General features: G+C 45.0%; 1 protein-coding gene across 1 annotated transcript; it reads left to right on the top strand.

Annotated features, from left to right (window-relative positions):
- The first annotated feature begins 539 nt into the window (after positions 1 to 539).
- On the top strand, positions 540 to 5,142 carry LOC140719117 (uncharacterized). The gene is made up of 2 exons (XM_073033501.1): positions 540 to 598; positions 2,521 to 5,142. The coding sequence occupies exon 2, from the start codon at positions 2,916 to 2,918 to the stop codon at positions 4,107 to 4,109; it is 1,194 nt and encodes a 397-aa protein (XP_072889602.1). The 5' UTR covers positions 540 to 598; positions 2,521 to 2,915; the 3' UTR covers positions 4,110 to 5,142.
- Positions 5,143 to 15,239: the final 10,097 nt, after the last annotated feature.

Here is a 15,239-nt window from a genome sequence, read left to right as displayed (position 1 = left end):
GTTTGCAAGCATTTAGTGCGGGCGGGGCCCGTAGCATATGCTACTTTTGCTACTAGGTTAATCCGGCTCTGCCCTCTGGTACTCCTCTCCCTTCCTTTTCCTCCACGATCGTCCGCCTTCTACCAGATACCCTCTTTTCCAGTCCTTTATCTCTTCCACCAATCAACTTCCCAGCTCTTCTCTACACCCTGGCTTCACCTATCTCCTTTCCAGTCCCGATAAAGGGTCTCAGCGCGAAACGTCGGCTGCTTACTCTTGTCCACAGACTCTGTCGGGCCTGCTGATTTTCTCCAGCATTTTGTATGTGTTGCTTTGGATTTCTAGCATCTGCAGATTTTCTTGTGCTTGTGACACACGAAATGCCTGTTGATGTCGAGTGTATTGATTGTGGGAGATTACTGCATTAAAGTAACAGTTCTGACTGTTTTTGAAGCATGTGGCACAGAACCTGTAGACACAATTACCGGCACTTTGCCTCCGCGTTTGGAACTGACCATCAGTGACCCTTCGATCAAATGCGCAAGCGTGCAGGTCACTGATGTGCCCGAAATTCACGCATGCGCAGAGTGGACAGCGGGCTTTGGCGCATCGGCAGCAGGTAGGAGCGGGGCTCCGGGCGGCGGTTTCATTGGAGCCGGTGTCCGCACCGCCACTGGGGGTCAATTACTGTGAGCTCTGGACACCGAGTGGCACCGCAAATCCTCGACAGTCCCGGTCTTTTCGCTCTCTTGTCAGCGCCACAGGCCGGGGGGGACATTCTCTGCTGATAGGCTACAGCGCTCGCGTCATGCCTGCGGCGCACGCGCATCGCCGGTGTATTGATGGATAGATGTGTATCTCGTTCGTGGGGGTTTCTGGGTATAGAGGCAGCCATGGCCTTCCCGGCTAGTCTGTAGGGCATGATTGGAAGCGTAGGCAGATGGATCTCTCAGACACTACAAAGCACAAGCAAGCTAAATCTGAGAATTATGGAATTCGAAACAAAAATGTAGTTCCGAGTTAATTTTGGACGAAGAGTCCACCTTCCAGTCAATGAAAATGCCAATTAGTGCTGGATGGGAAAAATAACATCTTCCCAACAGTTTCAGTTCTTGAGAAAATGACCTTTGTTCTACCTTCTCTTGTTCTGGACCTTTCTACCTATGAGAACATGTTTTGTCCCATTCTTTCTGGGTACATAATGCTATCAGACACCTTTGTCCTGGGTAACAAGTGACCTGTAGTTTTCACATCACAAAAGTGTGACACTCCAATGAGAAAGACTACTTCCCTCCCTTTCATATTCATTGGCATTGCCATCAATGAGATCACCACCATCAATCACCTGAGAGGGCAGGGGGTCAGAACAATGAGAAAGTCACCAGGATCAACCATGTGCGCTTTGTAGCGCTGTGGGACATGACTAGATCTTGAAATAATATTAATGGAGGGAGACAAACTGAGCCACATCACAGATTGAAGGTGAGTAGTGTTACGTACCCGTGACACGTGACGGTGGTACCCTTGTCACGTGACTGGGGTTGAAGTTATACTGGACATGAGGTAATGGTGGAGTGATGTCATTTTCCCGCCAGTAGAGGTCATGTGACAGGTTTTTTCTACAGGGTATAAAAGGAAGACCCACCCTGTCGGGTGGGGCAGTTCGTGGCTGGATTTGCCAAGATGACTTCATGTTACTGTGTGATTTAATGTGATGACGCAGTTTAGTTAAAAATGAAGTTTTATATAATGCCTAAAGTTTAAAAGGTCAGAGCCAACGGTTTATTTGCTGATGGAGAGTGAAGAGAAGTTTGGAAAGTGGAGATCGAGAAAAAATCGATTTTCGATGGATTGACTTCGACCTTGTGTGATCCTCATTCGGAAGGATTTCGTTTACTATTCTCACGATAGTCTCCGCTGGAAAAAGCGGGAGATTGAGAATATTGTGGAAGGAAGGTCAGTCACTTTAAGTTGTTATATTTAATAAGATTCGACGTGGGAGTTCGACGCTGGGAATCGAAGGACATCGACGTGGAAGAGAATTTACATCGCTTTAAAAAGTCTCTCCTTTTAAAAGTACCGTGAGCTTTTGAACTGTCGGCATATCATTCTTTGAACTGTTTTCATTCGGCAATTCGCTTTGGAGAACTGTTTTCTTCAATACTGTTTTAAAGACTGTTTGGGACTGCAAAGCTATTAAGAACTGTCTGACCAGCTGCCAGCAGCTGAGCTCGGACCATTGTTTGGGTTTGTTTACATTTGAAGGGGGTTTGTTATCAGTGTTTAATAAACGTGTTATTCGTTATAAAACCCCTTGCCTAACTCATCTATATTATTGTTGCCCGAATACGTAACAGTAGAAATGCCCCATTTTGATACAGACAAAACAGAGATTTGATGGTTAGTCCCAAATTCCTGATCCAGGCCCAGTTAGAAGATGGAGTTGTTCCTTCAACAGTGTGATGTCAGAGCTCGTCATAGAATGATCTCATCTAAAATTCTGCCTTCACCCATTGACGTCTTTTGTATTTCTTTTTACAGGTTAGAAACAACAAAATAATTATGTACAGGAGTTTCAAGCACAACAATAAGCGATTTACTCACTCAGCCGACCCACAGACCCAGCAGTGAGTTCGCTGTGGGGAGATACATTCAGTCAGCCTACTGGCAGACACACCAGTGAGTTCACAAGAGAGAGAGAGAGACCGTTCATGAGTTGCGTATGTGGGGAGAAAAAATCACTGATCATCTCACCTACGGATATACTTGTGAGTTCACAAGGGAGAGAACATTCATCTATTCCATGTGTGGGAAGAGATTAATTTGGTCAACTGATTGTTGACACACAGGAAGCTCACATTGGGGAGAGGCTGTACATCTCAGACTGTGGGAAGAGATTCACTCAGTCAGTCCTGCAGACTCACCAGTGAGTTCACATGGGAGAGAGACACTTCAACTGTTCTACGTGTGGGAAGAGGTTCACTCGGTCATCTGATTTGCTGAAACACCAGCGAGTTCACACAGGGGAGAGGCCATACACCTGTTCTGAATGTGGGAAGGGATTTACTCAGTCGACCCACCTACTGACACATCAGCGAGTTCACACTGGGGAGAAGCCGTTCACCTGCTCAGACTGTGGGAAGGGATTCACTTGGTCATCTCAACTGAAGGTACATCAGCGACTTCACACTGGGGAGCGGCCATTCACCTGCTCTGAATGTGGGAAGGGATTCACTCTGTCATCCCACCTATTGGCACACCAGCGAGTTCACACTGGGGAGCGGCCGTTCACCTGCTCAGACTGTGGGAAGGGATTCACTCGGTCATCTAATCTGAAGGTACATCAGCGAGTTCACACTGGGGACATGCCATTCACCTGCTCAGACTGTGGGAAGGGATTCACTCAGTCCTCACACCTGAAGGTACATCAGCGAGTTCACACTGGGGAGAGGCCGTATGTCTGCTCAGACTGTGGGAAGGGATTCACTCTGTCATCCCATCTACAGACACATCAGCGATTTCACACAGGAGAGAGGCCGTACGTCTGCTCAGATTGTGGGAAGAGATTCACTCAGTCATCCCAACTGAAGGTACATCAGCGAGTTCACACTGGGGAGAAGCCTTTCACCTGCTCAGACTGTGGGAAGAGATTCACTTGGTCATCTCACCTCCGGACACACCAGTCAGTTCACACAGGGGAGAAGCCGTTCACCTGCTCAGAATGTGGGAAAGGATTCACACAATCATCTCAACTGAAGGATCATCAGCGAGTTCACACAGGGGAGAGGCCATTCACCTGCTTGGAATGTGGGAAAGGATTTACTGTGTTATCCAATCTACAGACACACCAGCGAGTTCACACTGGGGAGAGGCCGTTCACTTGCTCTGTGTGTAGGAAGGGATTCACTCAGTTATGCACCCTACATGCCCACCAGTCAATTCACACCGGGGAGAGGCCGTTCACCTGCTCGGAATGTGGGAAGGGATTCAGTCGGTCATCTCAACTGAAGCTACATCAGAGAATTCATACTGGGGAGAGGCCATTTACCTGCTCTGAATGTGGGAAGGGATTCACTCGGTCATCCACCCTTGTGGTCCACTACCGAGTTCACACTGGAGAAAATGTTTAAATAATCTGCTGGATATTTAAACATCACAGTTGCCGAATCCAGAGGAAAGTTCAAAAGTGGCTGTTGGTTGGATTTCCTGCTGACTGAAGAAGCCAAGCTGACTGATATATCCTTCATCCGTTGCATCTCTGTGCTGAAAAAGAATTGACTTTGGTAGTTCATCTCCTTATTCTCTGCAAATATCAATGTTATAGGTCGTTGTCACTGCTTCTAATGAGCTGGGCTGTTAGAACACACCACTGTCCTCTGAAGACTGAAAGGAGAACCAGTAGTTGGATGTTCTGTGGAGCAGTGTCAGAAACCAGTGACGAGTCAACACAGAGCAGAGTTTGGGGCTCTGGACAGAAGTTGGGGAAGGATCATGTAATGAGGAACAGAAAATTGGAGCAAGGGATGGGGTAGATGGCAATGAATGACAGAGTAGCAGTATTTGGAAGCTGAATGACAGAAAAAACAATTAGGTTGACTTTGACTGTCCACACACACACACACACACACACAATGCTGTTTACATTGAGGATATTGCTTGTGGGAGCTTGCTGTGTTAAACTGGCAACTGAGTTTTCATAAAATATATTGACTGGGGAGGCAATGCTTGTAAACACTTTCAATGGCACTGTTCTTACCCAGAAATCTCTGAGCTTCAGAATGCATTATCACTGTGGATTGAGTGCACAGGGCCTGAGAGTCTGTTGGATCCGATTGTTTAATTTTTATGGTCATTTTCTTTGCAGTTTAACAATTCATTATCTGCTTGTATTTTAAGTAGTCTTTACATTCATAAGAGTTTAATATTCCTCTTGTGGCTGTACAAAGTATAATTCTGAAGCTTGTAAGCTTGTAAAGTAAGGTTTTCTAATTGGTTAATTTTAACTGCAAGTGATTTCTAACAGGTTTATTATTATCTATAGATTTGAATAAAAAGTAGCTGTTTTATGCTAGGCGCCATATTTAGTTTCTCTCTCTTCTTCAAGTAACAGACCCCTGTCTTTGTTCTATCAACTTTGAATAAAACCATCGTTAAGCAACAAGATTTATGCCTCGTTCCTGACTTCTAAAATAACTTTGTATTTAAACACCAAAATCCGTCATTTGGTGTAGTTGGCAGGATTTAGAACTTAGAACAATCCAAGACAGAGAGAGAATATTCAGCATGCAACAAAAGTTGTATGAACTTAATTTTATGTTCCAAATTGTCTGAGGAACAAAAAGCAGTTCAGAGTTTTTCATCATCGGATGGAAATCAGGATTGATTACTGTTTCCCTTGCTGTTTTTAAAATCAGATTTGTAGCGCTACATACAAACCAGTAGAGCGCTAGTTAAATGTGCAGGTCAGTAGATGGTCAAAACATAACTTCATACAACCAGTTCAAGTCATCAGGTCAAGTCGCTTTTTATTGTCATTTCAACCATAAACTGCTGGTAGAGTACATAGTAAAAATGAAACAATGTTCCTCCAGGACCATGGTGCTAAATGAAACCACACAAAACTACATTAGACTACGTGAGACAACTCAAGGCTACACTAGACTACGTAAAACAACACAAAAACTACACTAGCCTACAGACCTACACAGGACTACATAAAGTGCACAAAACAGTGCAGGGCAGTATAATAATTAATAAATAAATAATAAACAAGACAATAGGCGCATAGAAGGACAAATTTCAGTATAATAATAAAAGATGTAGATGTCAGTCTAGACTCTGGGTATTGAGGACTCTGATGGCTTAGGGAAAGAAACTTGCACAGTCTGGTCGTGAGAGCCCCCAAATGCTTTGGTACCTTTTGCCAGATGGCAGGAGGGAGAAGAGTTTGTATGAGGGGTGTGTGGGGTCTTTCACAATGCTGTTAGCTTTACGGGTGCAGCGTGTGGTGTAAATGTCTGTAATGGGGGAAGAGAGACCCCGACGATCTTCTCAGCTGACCTCACTATCCGCTGCAGGGTCTTGCTGATAAAGCTTTAAGGGAATCGGGGGATTCTCAGGTTTTTGTAAATAATAGGTTATGGTGGAATACCGACTGTGCCTGTGTATTCTGGTCTGAGCAGCTCCTTCTTTTGAGTGAGATAAGAGCTCACACAGACCCAGGATGTCTCCTGACTTTCCACACCTTTTTGGTTTCAACAAAAGGTGGAGATAAGGCAGGAAATTCCCTATATTCCTTGCCTAATTTCAGTAACATCTCTTATCTAAATGATTAAATTCTGCTCTATTTGAGCAGCTGGAATATCCCTCGATCTGATTGTTCTTTTGTATTGAGATGTTAAAGGCTCAATTTGTCCTGCTAACATGTAAATGCTGGGTGTCCAGACTAGGACATGCAGGATGTCAGAACTAATTATACTCTGCTCTCTGTTTACCTCTGTTTTAGGTGATTAAGTGGCCTTTGTCTTAGACTGAAACAGCGACACCATCCAAAGAATTGCTAACATGAGAAAAGGATTTTCTTTGCTAACTCCAAAGAATTGTTAACAAAAGAAAATGTGAAAATGCTAGATATCTAATACAAAACATACAAAATGCTGGATGAACTCAGCAGGCCAGGCAGAATATACGGAAAAGAGTAGACGTTTTGGGCTGAGACCCATCATCAGGACAGGAAAGGAAGAGGTCAGAGTAAGAAGGTGCCCCCCCCCCCCCCCCACCCGGGAGAGGGGAGGACGAAGTACAAGGTAGCAGGTGATAGGTGAAACCAGGAGAGGGGGAGAAGTAAAGAGCCGGGAATCTGATAGGAGAGGACTGAAGACCACGGAAAAAGGGGAAGGGGATGGAACATCTGAGGGTAGTGTGGGCAGGTAAGGAGATAAGATGGGAGAGGGAACCAGGAATGGGGAATGGTGAAGGTGGGGGGGGGGGGGGTAGTAATAACAGGAAGTTCGAGAAAACGATGTTCATGCCATCAGGTTATAGGCTGCCTATACGGAATATGAGGTGTTACTCGTCCAACCTAAGTGCGGCCCATTCGTGGCAGTAGAGGAGGCCATGGACTGACATATTGAATTGGGTGTTGTTCCAAAGAATTACAGCCTAATTGGACTGTCCGAGACAGACACCACAACTCCGGAGAATTGCAGCAGGTACGTGCATAGACTCTGCAGCGACCTCTCGTGTCTCAAGTGAGGACGACAATGATGAAATAATATACCGCATACATCAGTATCCATTCATGTTGGGCCTTTAATGTGTGGTCTTCCTGACGATCCAGAACAAACATGCGCCCCCTTTATTAGACATTCCAGCAATGGTAATGTAAACATTATACATATGATTCACTGTTTATTAATTTCCATAGATGCTGTCTGATCGCCAGTGTGTTGCTTTGGATTTTCAGCAACTGCAGAATTTCTTCTGTTTGTAAATATACAATGATCACGCCCCCTCATATCGTATTAAACAGGATCATTTATGTAAATATAATCACGTGATTGAGGGAATATCATATCTGACCCTATTCATGCCTTACCCTGTGATATGCCACATCTAATGTTCATGACAAAGTTGTTAAATCTTTTCATATCTTTTCTTTGACAAGGACTCTCCTACCCCCACCGATGACCCCTTCTCCCGTCTTCAACCCTCCTCCTCTTCATGGACACCCCTCTCTGGTCTTCTGCCTGCTCTGGATCTCTTTATTGCTAATTGCTGACCGGACATCAACTGTCTTGACCTCACCACACCCTGTTCCAATTTCAACCTCATTCCTTCCGAACGCTCTGCTCTCCGCTCCCTTCGCACCAATCCCAACCTCACTATAAAACCTGCTGATAAGGGGGGAGCTGTTGTTGTCTGGTGTACTGACCTCTACCTGGCCGAGGTACAGCGACAACTCTCTGATACCTCCTCTTATTTACCCCTTGATCATGACCCCACTAAGGAGCACCAGGCCATTGTCTCCTATACCATCACCGACCTTATCAGCTCTGGGGATCTCCCATCCACTGCCACCAACCTCATAGTTCCCACACCGCCTGCACTTCCCGTTTCTACCTCCTACCCAAGATCCACTAACCTGCCTGCCCAGGTAGACCTATTGTCTCAGCTTGCTCCTGCCCCACTGACCTCATTTTTGCATACCTTGACACTGTCTTATCCCCCCTTGTTCAATCTCTTCCCACCTATGTTCATGACACTTCTCATGCTTTGAATTTTTTTCAATGATTTTAAGTTCCCTGGCCCCCACCATCTTATTTTCACCATGGACGTCCAGTCCCTATATACCTCCATCCCCCACCGAGATGGTCTCGAAGCTCTTCGCTTTTTTTTGGATTCCAGACCTAACCAATTCTCCTCTACCACCACTCTCCTCTGTCTAGCAGAATTAGTTCTTACTCTCAATAATTTCTCCTTTGGCTCCTCCCACTTCCTCCAAACCAAGGGTATAGACCCGTATGGGTCCCAGTTATGCCTGCCTTTTTGTTGGCTTTGTGGAACAGTCCATGTTCCTCTTTTCCTTCGCTACATCGATGACTGCATTGGCGCTGCCTCTTGCACGTGTGTTGAGCTCGTTGACTTCATTAACTTTGCCTCCAACTTTTACCCTGCCCTCAAATTTACCTGGTCCATTTCCGACACCTCCCTCCCCTTTCTTGATCTTTGTGTCTCCATCTCTGGAGACGGCCTATCTACTGATATCTACTATAAGCCTACAGACCCTCACAGCTATCTGGACTATTCCTCTTCCCACCCTGTCTCTTGCAAAAAGGCTATCCCCTTCTCACAATTCCTCCGTCTCCGCCGCATCTGCTCTCAGGATGAGGCTTTTCATTCCAGGATGAAGGAGATGTCTTCCTTTTTTAAACAAAGGGGCTTCCCTTCACCACCATCAACTCTGCTCTCAAATGCATCTCTCCCATTTCCCGCACATCTGCCCTCACCCCATCCACCCACCACCCCACTCGGGATAGGGTTTCCCTTGTCCTTACCCGCCACCCCACCAGCCTCCAGGTCCAACGTATAATTCTCCGTAACTTCCGCCACCTCCAACAGGATCCCACTACCAAACACATTTTTCCCTCCCCCCCCTTTCTGCTTTTCGCAGGGATCGCTCCCTACGTGACTCCCTTGTCCACTCGTCCCCCCCATCCCTTCCCACCGATCTCCCTCCTGGTACTTATCCTTGTAAACAGAACAAGTGCTACACCTGCCATTACACTTCCTCCCTCACCACCATTCAGGGCCCCAGACAGTCCATCCAGGTGAGGCGACACTTCACCTGTGAGTCGGCTGGTGTGGTATACTGCGTCCGGTGCTCCCGGTGTGGCCTTTTATATATTGGTGAGACCCGACGCAGACTGGGAGACCGTTTCTCTGAACACCTACACTCTGTCTGCCAGAGAAAGCAGGATTTCCCAGTGGCCACACATTTTAATTCCACGTCCCATTCCCATTCTGATATGTCTATCCATGGCCTCCTCTACTGTCAAGATGAAGCCACACTCAGTTTGGAGGAACGACAGCTTATATACCGGCTGGGTAGCCTCCAACCTGATGGCATGAACATTGACTTCTCTAACTTCTGTTAATGCCCCTCCTCCCCTTCTTACCCCATCCCTGACATATTTAGTTGTTTGCCTGTTCTCCATTTCCCTCTGGTGCTCCTCCCCTCCTCCTTTCTTTCTCCTGAGGCCTCCCGTCCCATGATCCTTTCCCTCCTCCAGCTCTGTATCACTTTCGCCAATCACCTTTCCAGCTCTTAGCTTCATCCCACCCCCTCCGGTCTTCTCCTATCATTTTGCATTTCCCCCTCCCCCCACTACTTTCAAATCTCTTACTATCTTTCCTTTCGGTTAGTCCTGATGAAGGGTCTCGGCCCGATACGTCAACAGCGCTTCTCCCTATAGATGCTGCCTGGCCTGCTGTGTGGCCAGCATTTTGTGTGTGTTGTTGTTTGAATTTCCAGCATCTGCAGATTTCCTCATGTTAAATCTTTTCATTTGTTTACTATTTAAGCGACATTTAGCTTGAGTTCAGAAGCTACCATTCCAGTTTGTGCATTTACACTCCACAATGTCCTAAATGGGGTAGTAATTCTGGAATTTTTATGGAAAATCAGTAAAATATTACAATTCAATAAAGCTCCTGTCAAGTAATATGAAATGGTCTAAGTTCATGGAACAATACCTACTTTGTGAGGGAATGGAGCCTTCACCTCTCTTCCACATAATTGGTTAGGATGTTGTTATTTAGGGAGAGAGAGAGAAGGGGGAGAGGGACCTCAGCTTTACCTCCCAAGTCTAGAATGACACATTTCAGAAGGAGATTGTTTAGTATCAATTTTATTCCTATTTTATGGTGTCCACAAGGAGTATACACAAAATTAAAGATGTTGCTGCAGCCTTAGGAAGAGAAAGCGATGACACTGCTGAAGCCTTGGGAAAGGTAACAACAGAAATGTTCAGCAGGCGTAAGAGGATTCCCCAAAATTGTATGGGATTAGACCTTCTCTTAGCAGTCAAGGAGGAACGTGAGCAGTTACTGTATGGGGAAGAAGTGTATTTACATACAGGATTGTGCAAAAGTCTTAAATATATATATATCTATAGAGCATGGAGGCCTAAGACTTTCGCCCAGTACTGTAGTTATTTTATATATGGCACTGCATTGCTGCTGCAAAAAAAAAAATTTCATGGCATATACTAGTGATGATAAAATTGGTTCTGATATAGGTCTCTATTGGAATGAAATTATCTTACCTGGAGTCTCAGGAACCTAGTGAGTTTGCATCCAATGCCATGCTTCGTCCCTGGCACTCCTTCTCTGCCACCTGTCCCACGCCCCTCCTGCAGCACTCCACCCTTCCCATTCCCGACATCCCTAGCTCCTGCTCCACATTGACATATCAGTACTGTGCAATCGTCTTAGGCACCCTAGCTATATAAAGCGTTTCGGCCCAAAACGTCAACTGTACTCTTTTCCATGGATGCTGCCCGGCCTGCTGAGTTCCTGCAGCATTTTGTTGTGTTGCTCAGATTTACAGCACCTTCAGATTTTCTCTCGTTTATATATGTGCTTAAGACTTTTGCACAGTACTATACCTGATGAGTCTGAAGAGGTACCGTAGATAATTTGCTGAACATGTTCGTAAAGAATCAGATGAAAATACATCTGTTTGCACAGTTTTCTTTTGCACATAGGTTGTCTGCCTTGCTGGTGTTGCCCTTCCTTGATTCTATTCTGGTTATTGGACTTATTTAGTATGCCCGAAAGAAAATGAATCGGAGTTGTCTATGGTGACAAAAATGTACTTCGACAATAAGTTAACTTTGAATTTTGAAGTGATGGATGGGATTTCTTTGTTTGGATTCATTTTTAAGTCTTGGATGCTGGGGTCACTCAATATTACAAGTTGTATTATTTACAGTAATATATCTTTTCATAATTTACATCTTTATTATTTGCTTAAAGGCAATTATTAACAGAGTAGTTCAAACTCAGGTGTGCCTACTAATTTGCCTAACTATGGCATAATCCTATGGCTACTTTGAAGCATATATACACTTTGATATTTCATAAAACAATTAAAAAAATATTTTATTTGTAGCATAAATATCGCAAGTTTTTGTTGAGGGGGCAAGGTTTCAGGTTTCTGGATCATTGCGATCTCTTCTGGGGAAGGTATGACCTGAGCCAAAATAAGGACAGGTCACACCGGAACCTAAATGAGACCAATATCCTTGCAGGCAGATTGCTAAAGCTCTTGGGTAGGGTTTAAACTAATTTAGCAGGGGTTGGAAACTGGAGTGATATGGCTGAGGATGGGGAGGTTGGTATTAAACTAGACGCAGCGTGTAGTGAGTTAATGATGGGGTAAATTGGAAGTCAGTGGGATGAGTTGAAATGTAATATGGGGGCAAAATCAAAAATGGTGATGAATACAGGACTGAAGTTATTATATTTGAATGCACACAGCATACAGAATAAGATAGATGATCTTGTAGAGCAGTTAGAGATTGGCAAGTATGACATTATGGGCATTACTGAGTTGTGGCTGAAAGAAGATCATAGCGGGGAGCTTCACATCCAGGGATACATATTGTATCGAAAGGAGAGTCAGTTGGACAGAGAGGGTGGCATGGCTCTATGGTAAAAAGATGATATCAAATTCTTAGAAAGAGGTGACATAGGATTGGAAGATGTAGAATCATTGTGGGTAGAGCTAAGAAACTAGAAGGATAATAGAAGACCCTGGTGGGAGTTACATATAGGCTGCTAAACATATAGCCTGGATGTGGATTACAAATTAAGATATGATATAGAGAAGACATGAAAAGGTCATGGACGATTTCAATATGCATGCAGACTGGGAAAATCAGGTTGGTGCTGGATCACAAGATGGGAATTTCTAGAATGCCTGTGAGATGGCCTTTTAGAGCAGCTTGTGGTTGATTTTTCTCGGGGATCAGCTATTCTGGATTGGGTTTTGTCCAATGAGGCAGATTTGATAAGGGAACTTAACACAAGGATCTCTCAGGAGCCAATGATCAAAATATGACAGAGTTCACCCTGCAGTTTCAGAAGCTAAAATCAGTATTACAGTGGAGCAAAGGGAATGACGGGGCATGAGAGAGGAGCTGGCCAAAGTTGCTTTCCCATTCCAACCAACTAGACTATGGCAGAGCAGCAATAGCTGGAATTTCTCTGAACAATTCAGAAAGTGCAGAATAGCTTCATCTGAAGAAATAGTATCCTAAAGGGAGGATGAGGCAACCTTGGCTGGCAAGGGAAGTCAAGGATGATAAAAGCAAAAGAGAGGGCATGTAATGGAGCAATATTTGTAGGAAAGAAAAGGACTGAGAAGCTATTAAAAAGCAACAGAAGGCAACTAAAGAGCAATAATGACAGAAAAGATGGAATATGATGATAAAGTAGCCAATAATATGAAGAAAGCACACCAAAAGCCCCTCCCCCCAAGAAATATCAAGAGTAAATAAGAAGCAAGAGTTTATATCAGACTGCTGAAAATGACGCTGCAGAGGTAGCAATGGGACAAGGAAATGGTGGGTGAACTTAAGTATTTTGTGTCAGTGTTCACTGTGGAAGTATACCAGAAACTCAAGAGTGTTGGGGGCAGAAGTAAACAAGCCACCTGGACCAGATGGACTACCATGCAGGGTACTGAAACAAGTTTAAGAGATTGTGGAGGCATTAGTAATAATCTCTTAAAAATCACTGCATTCTGGTATGATTCTGGAGGACTGGAAAACTGTAAATTTTACTCCACTTTTTAAGAAGGCAAAAGAAAGGAAAATATAGCTCAGTTATAGTCCATTATTGCGGTTTCGGTGGGGGGGGGGAATGGCATAGCAGACTTGGGGGTGGGGTTGATGGATTATTCCAGATTTGTGGTGGTGATGGGTTGTTTGAGGGTCCAGGGGAACGTAATGAGAATGATTCTGGGACTGAGAGGGTCAATGTACAAGGAGTGCTTGATAGCCGTGGGCCTGTAGCCACTGGAGCTCAGAAGAATGAGAAGGATCTTGAATATTGGAAAACCTCGATAGAAATGGATGTTTCCGTACAGGTGAGAGCCCAGGACCAGAGGGCACAGCCTTTGGAACTGAGATGTGGAATTTCTTTAGCCAGTGGGTGGTGAATCTGTGATATCCTTTGCTACAGGTGGCTGTGGAGGCCATGTCATTGGGTATATTTAAAGTGGAGGTTGATAGGTTCTTGATCAGGAAGGGTGTCAAAGGTTACGGGGAGAAGACAGGAGAATGGTGTCAAGAAGGATACCAAATCAGCCATGATGGATTGGCAGAACAGGGTCAATGGGCTGAATGGCCTAATTCTGCTCCTGTACCTGATGGTCTTGTGGTTATTCACACAATTGTCACTGATCCCAGCTCCTGCACCTGTTCCTATAACCCTCAGTTCCTCGATTCCTTAAATAGTTACCTATCTCTACCTGAAATATACCCAGTCATGTGGCCTCCTCACCCTCAGGGGCAGAGAATCCCAGAGATTGTACACTCAGACATAGAATTCCACACATCTCCATGTGAAATGAGAGGGCCCCTATTTAGCAGCTCAGACTGTGGGGGAAGGGGTACTGATCCCACTTACCAACACACTGAGGAGAGAACAATCACATGCTCAGACTGTGGGAAGGTACTCACTCTGTTACGCACACTACATGGACACCAGTCAGTTCACACCGAGGAGAGGCCATTCACCTGGCCAGACTGCGGGAACCGATCCACTCTGTCATCCAACCTTGTGACGCACTAGCAAGCTCACACTGGGGAAGGTGTTTAAATAAGCTGCATGCTGCATCACAGCTGGTGTTGGTGTCGAACTCTTGTTACGTGTCCCGTAATGGGTTAAAAGGACCAGCAGAAATGGAACACACCTGGAGTCTGAGTTTTCTGTTAACAAACACTATTTTATTAGTAACTATGCAATAAAGTAATATAAAACAAGATAAAGCAAACAGGTTAGCGGAGTTTATGCATATATAAGTGTTTAAATAGAAAACCCCAAACTTCTTCAAAGCTCAGGTGGTAAATGATACGGTCTTACGATGGTATAGGTATAAAGTCAGTTCAGTTTGTGATATTGGGGAGGGGGAGGGAGGGAGAGACTGAGAACAATCAGTGTACAGATCGAGAGAGAGAGACGATTTGTTTTCCCAGTAAGCCGATGCCATCGAATCTTCCACATCGTCCTCCAAAGTCCTGTTAAAGTCACCGACTGTGACCCCAGAAACGGGACCGTTTTCACAAGATGGAGCTATCAACCCAGGGAAGGGTTAAACACACCGATAGCTTCCCACCGGTCACCCCGTTTCTACACTGCGAGCAAAACCCACCCTTTGGTGGGCACACAAAGCTCATTCAGTGTCTATTTCTGTCTGTATCTACTGTGCGTCTGACTGCAAAGCCAGTTGACCTTGTATTTTCCACAGCTGCTGAATACCAGCTGTCCATCATATGGCTCCGCCTTGCTGTAACCATGGCAATCCACGGGCTGTTCGTTGCTCTCTCTCTCTCTCTCTCTGTGAATTAGCACACACTCTCTCTTTTTAAAGGAACAATCCATATCGAATAAACCTTACAATCTCGTCACAGTCTGCAATTACTGCTGCTGGTCACCACACCCAGTTCTGCACCCTGGCCACTGGGACTGGG

Source organism: Hemitrygon akajei, chromosome 31 (assembly GCF_048418815.1).
Source record: "Hemitrygon akajei chromosome 31, sHemAka1.3, whole genome shotgun sequence".
NCBI classification, from domain to species: domain Eukaryota; kingdom Metazoa; phylum Chordata; class Chondrichthyes; order Myliobatiformes; family Dasyatidae; genus Hemitrygon; species Hemitrygon akajei.
The sequence above is the reverse complement of the archived record's forward strand: the minus strand, read 5'-3'. Positions and strand labels throughout refer to the sequence as shown.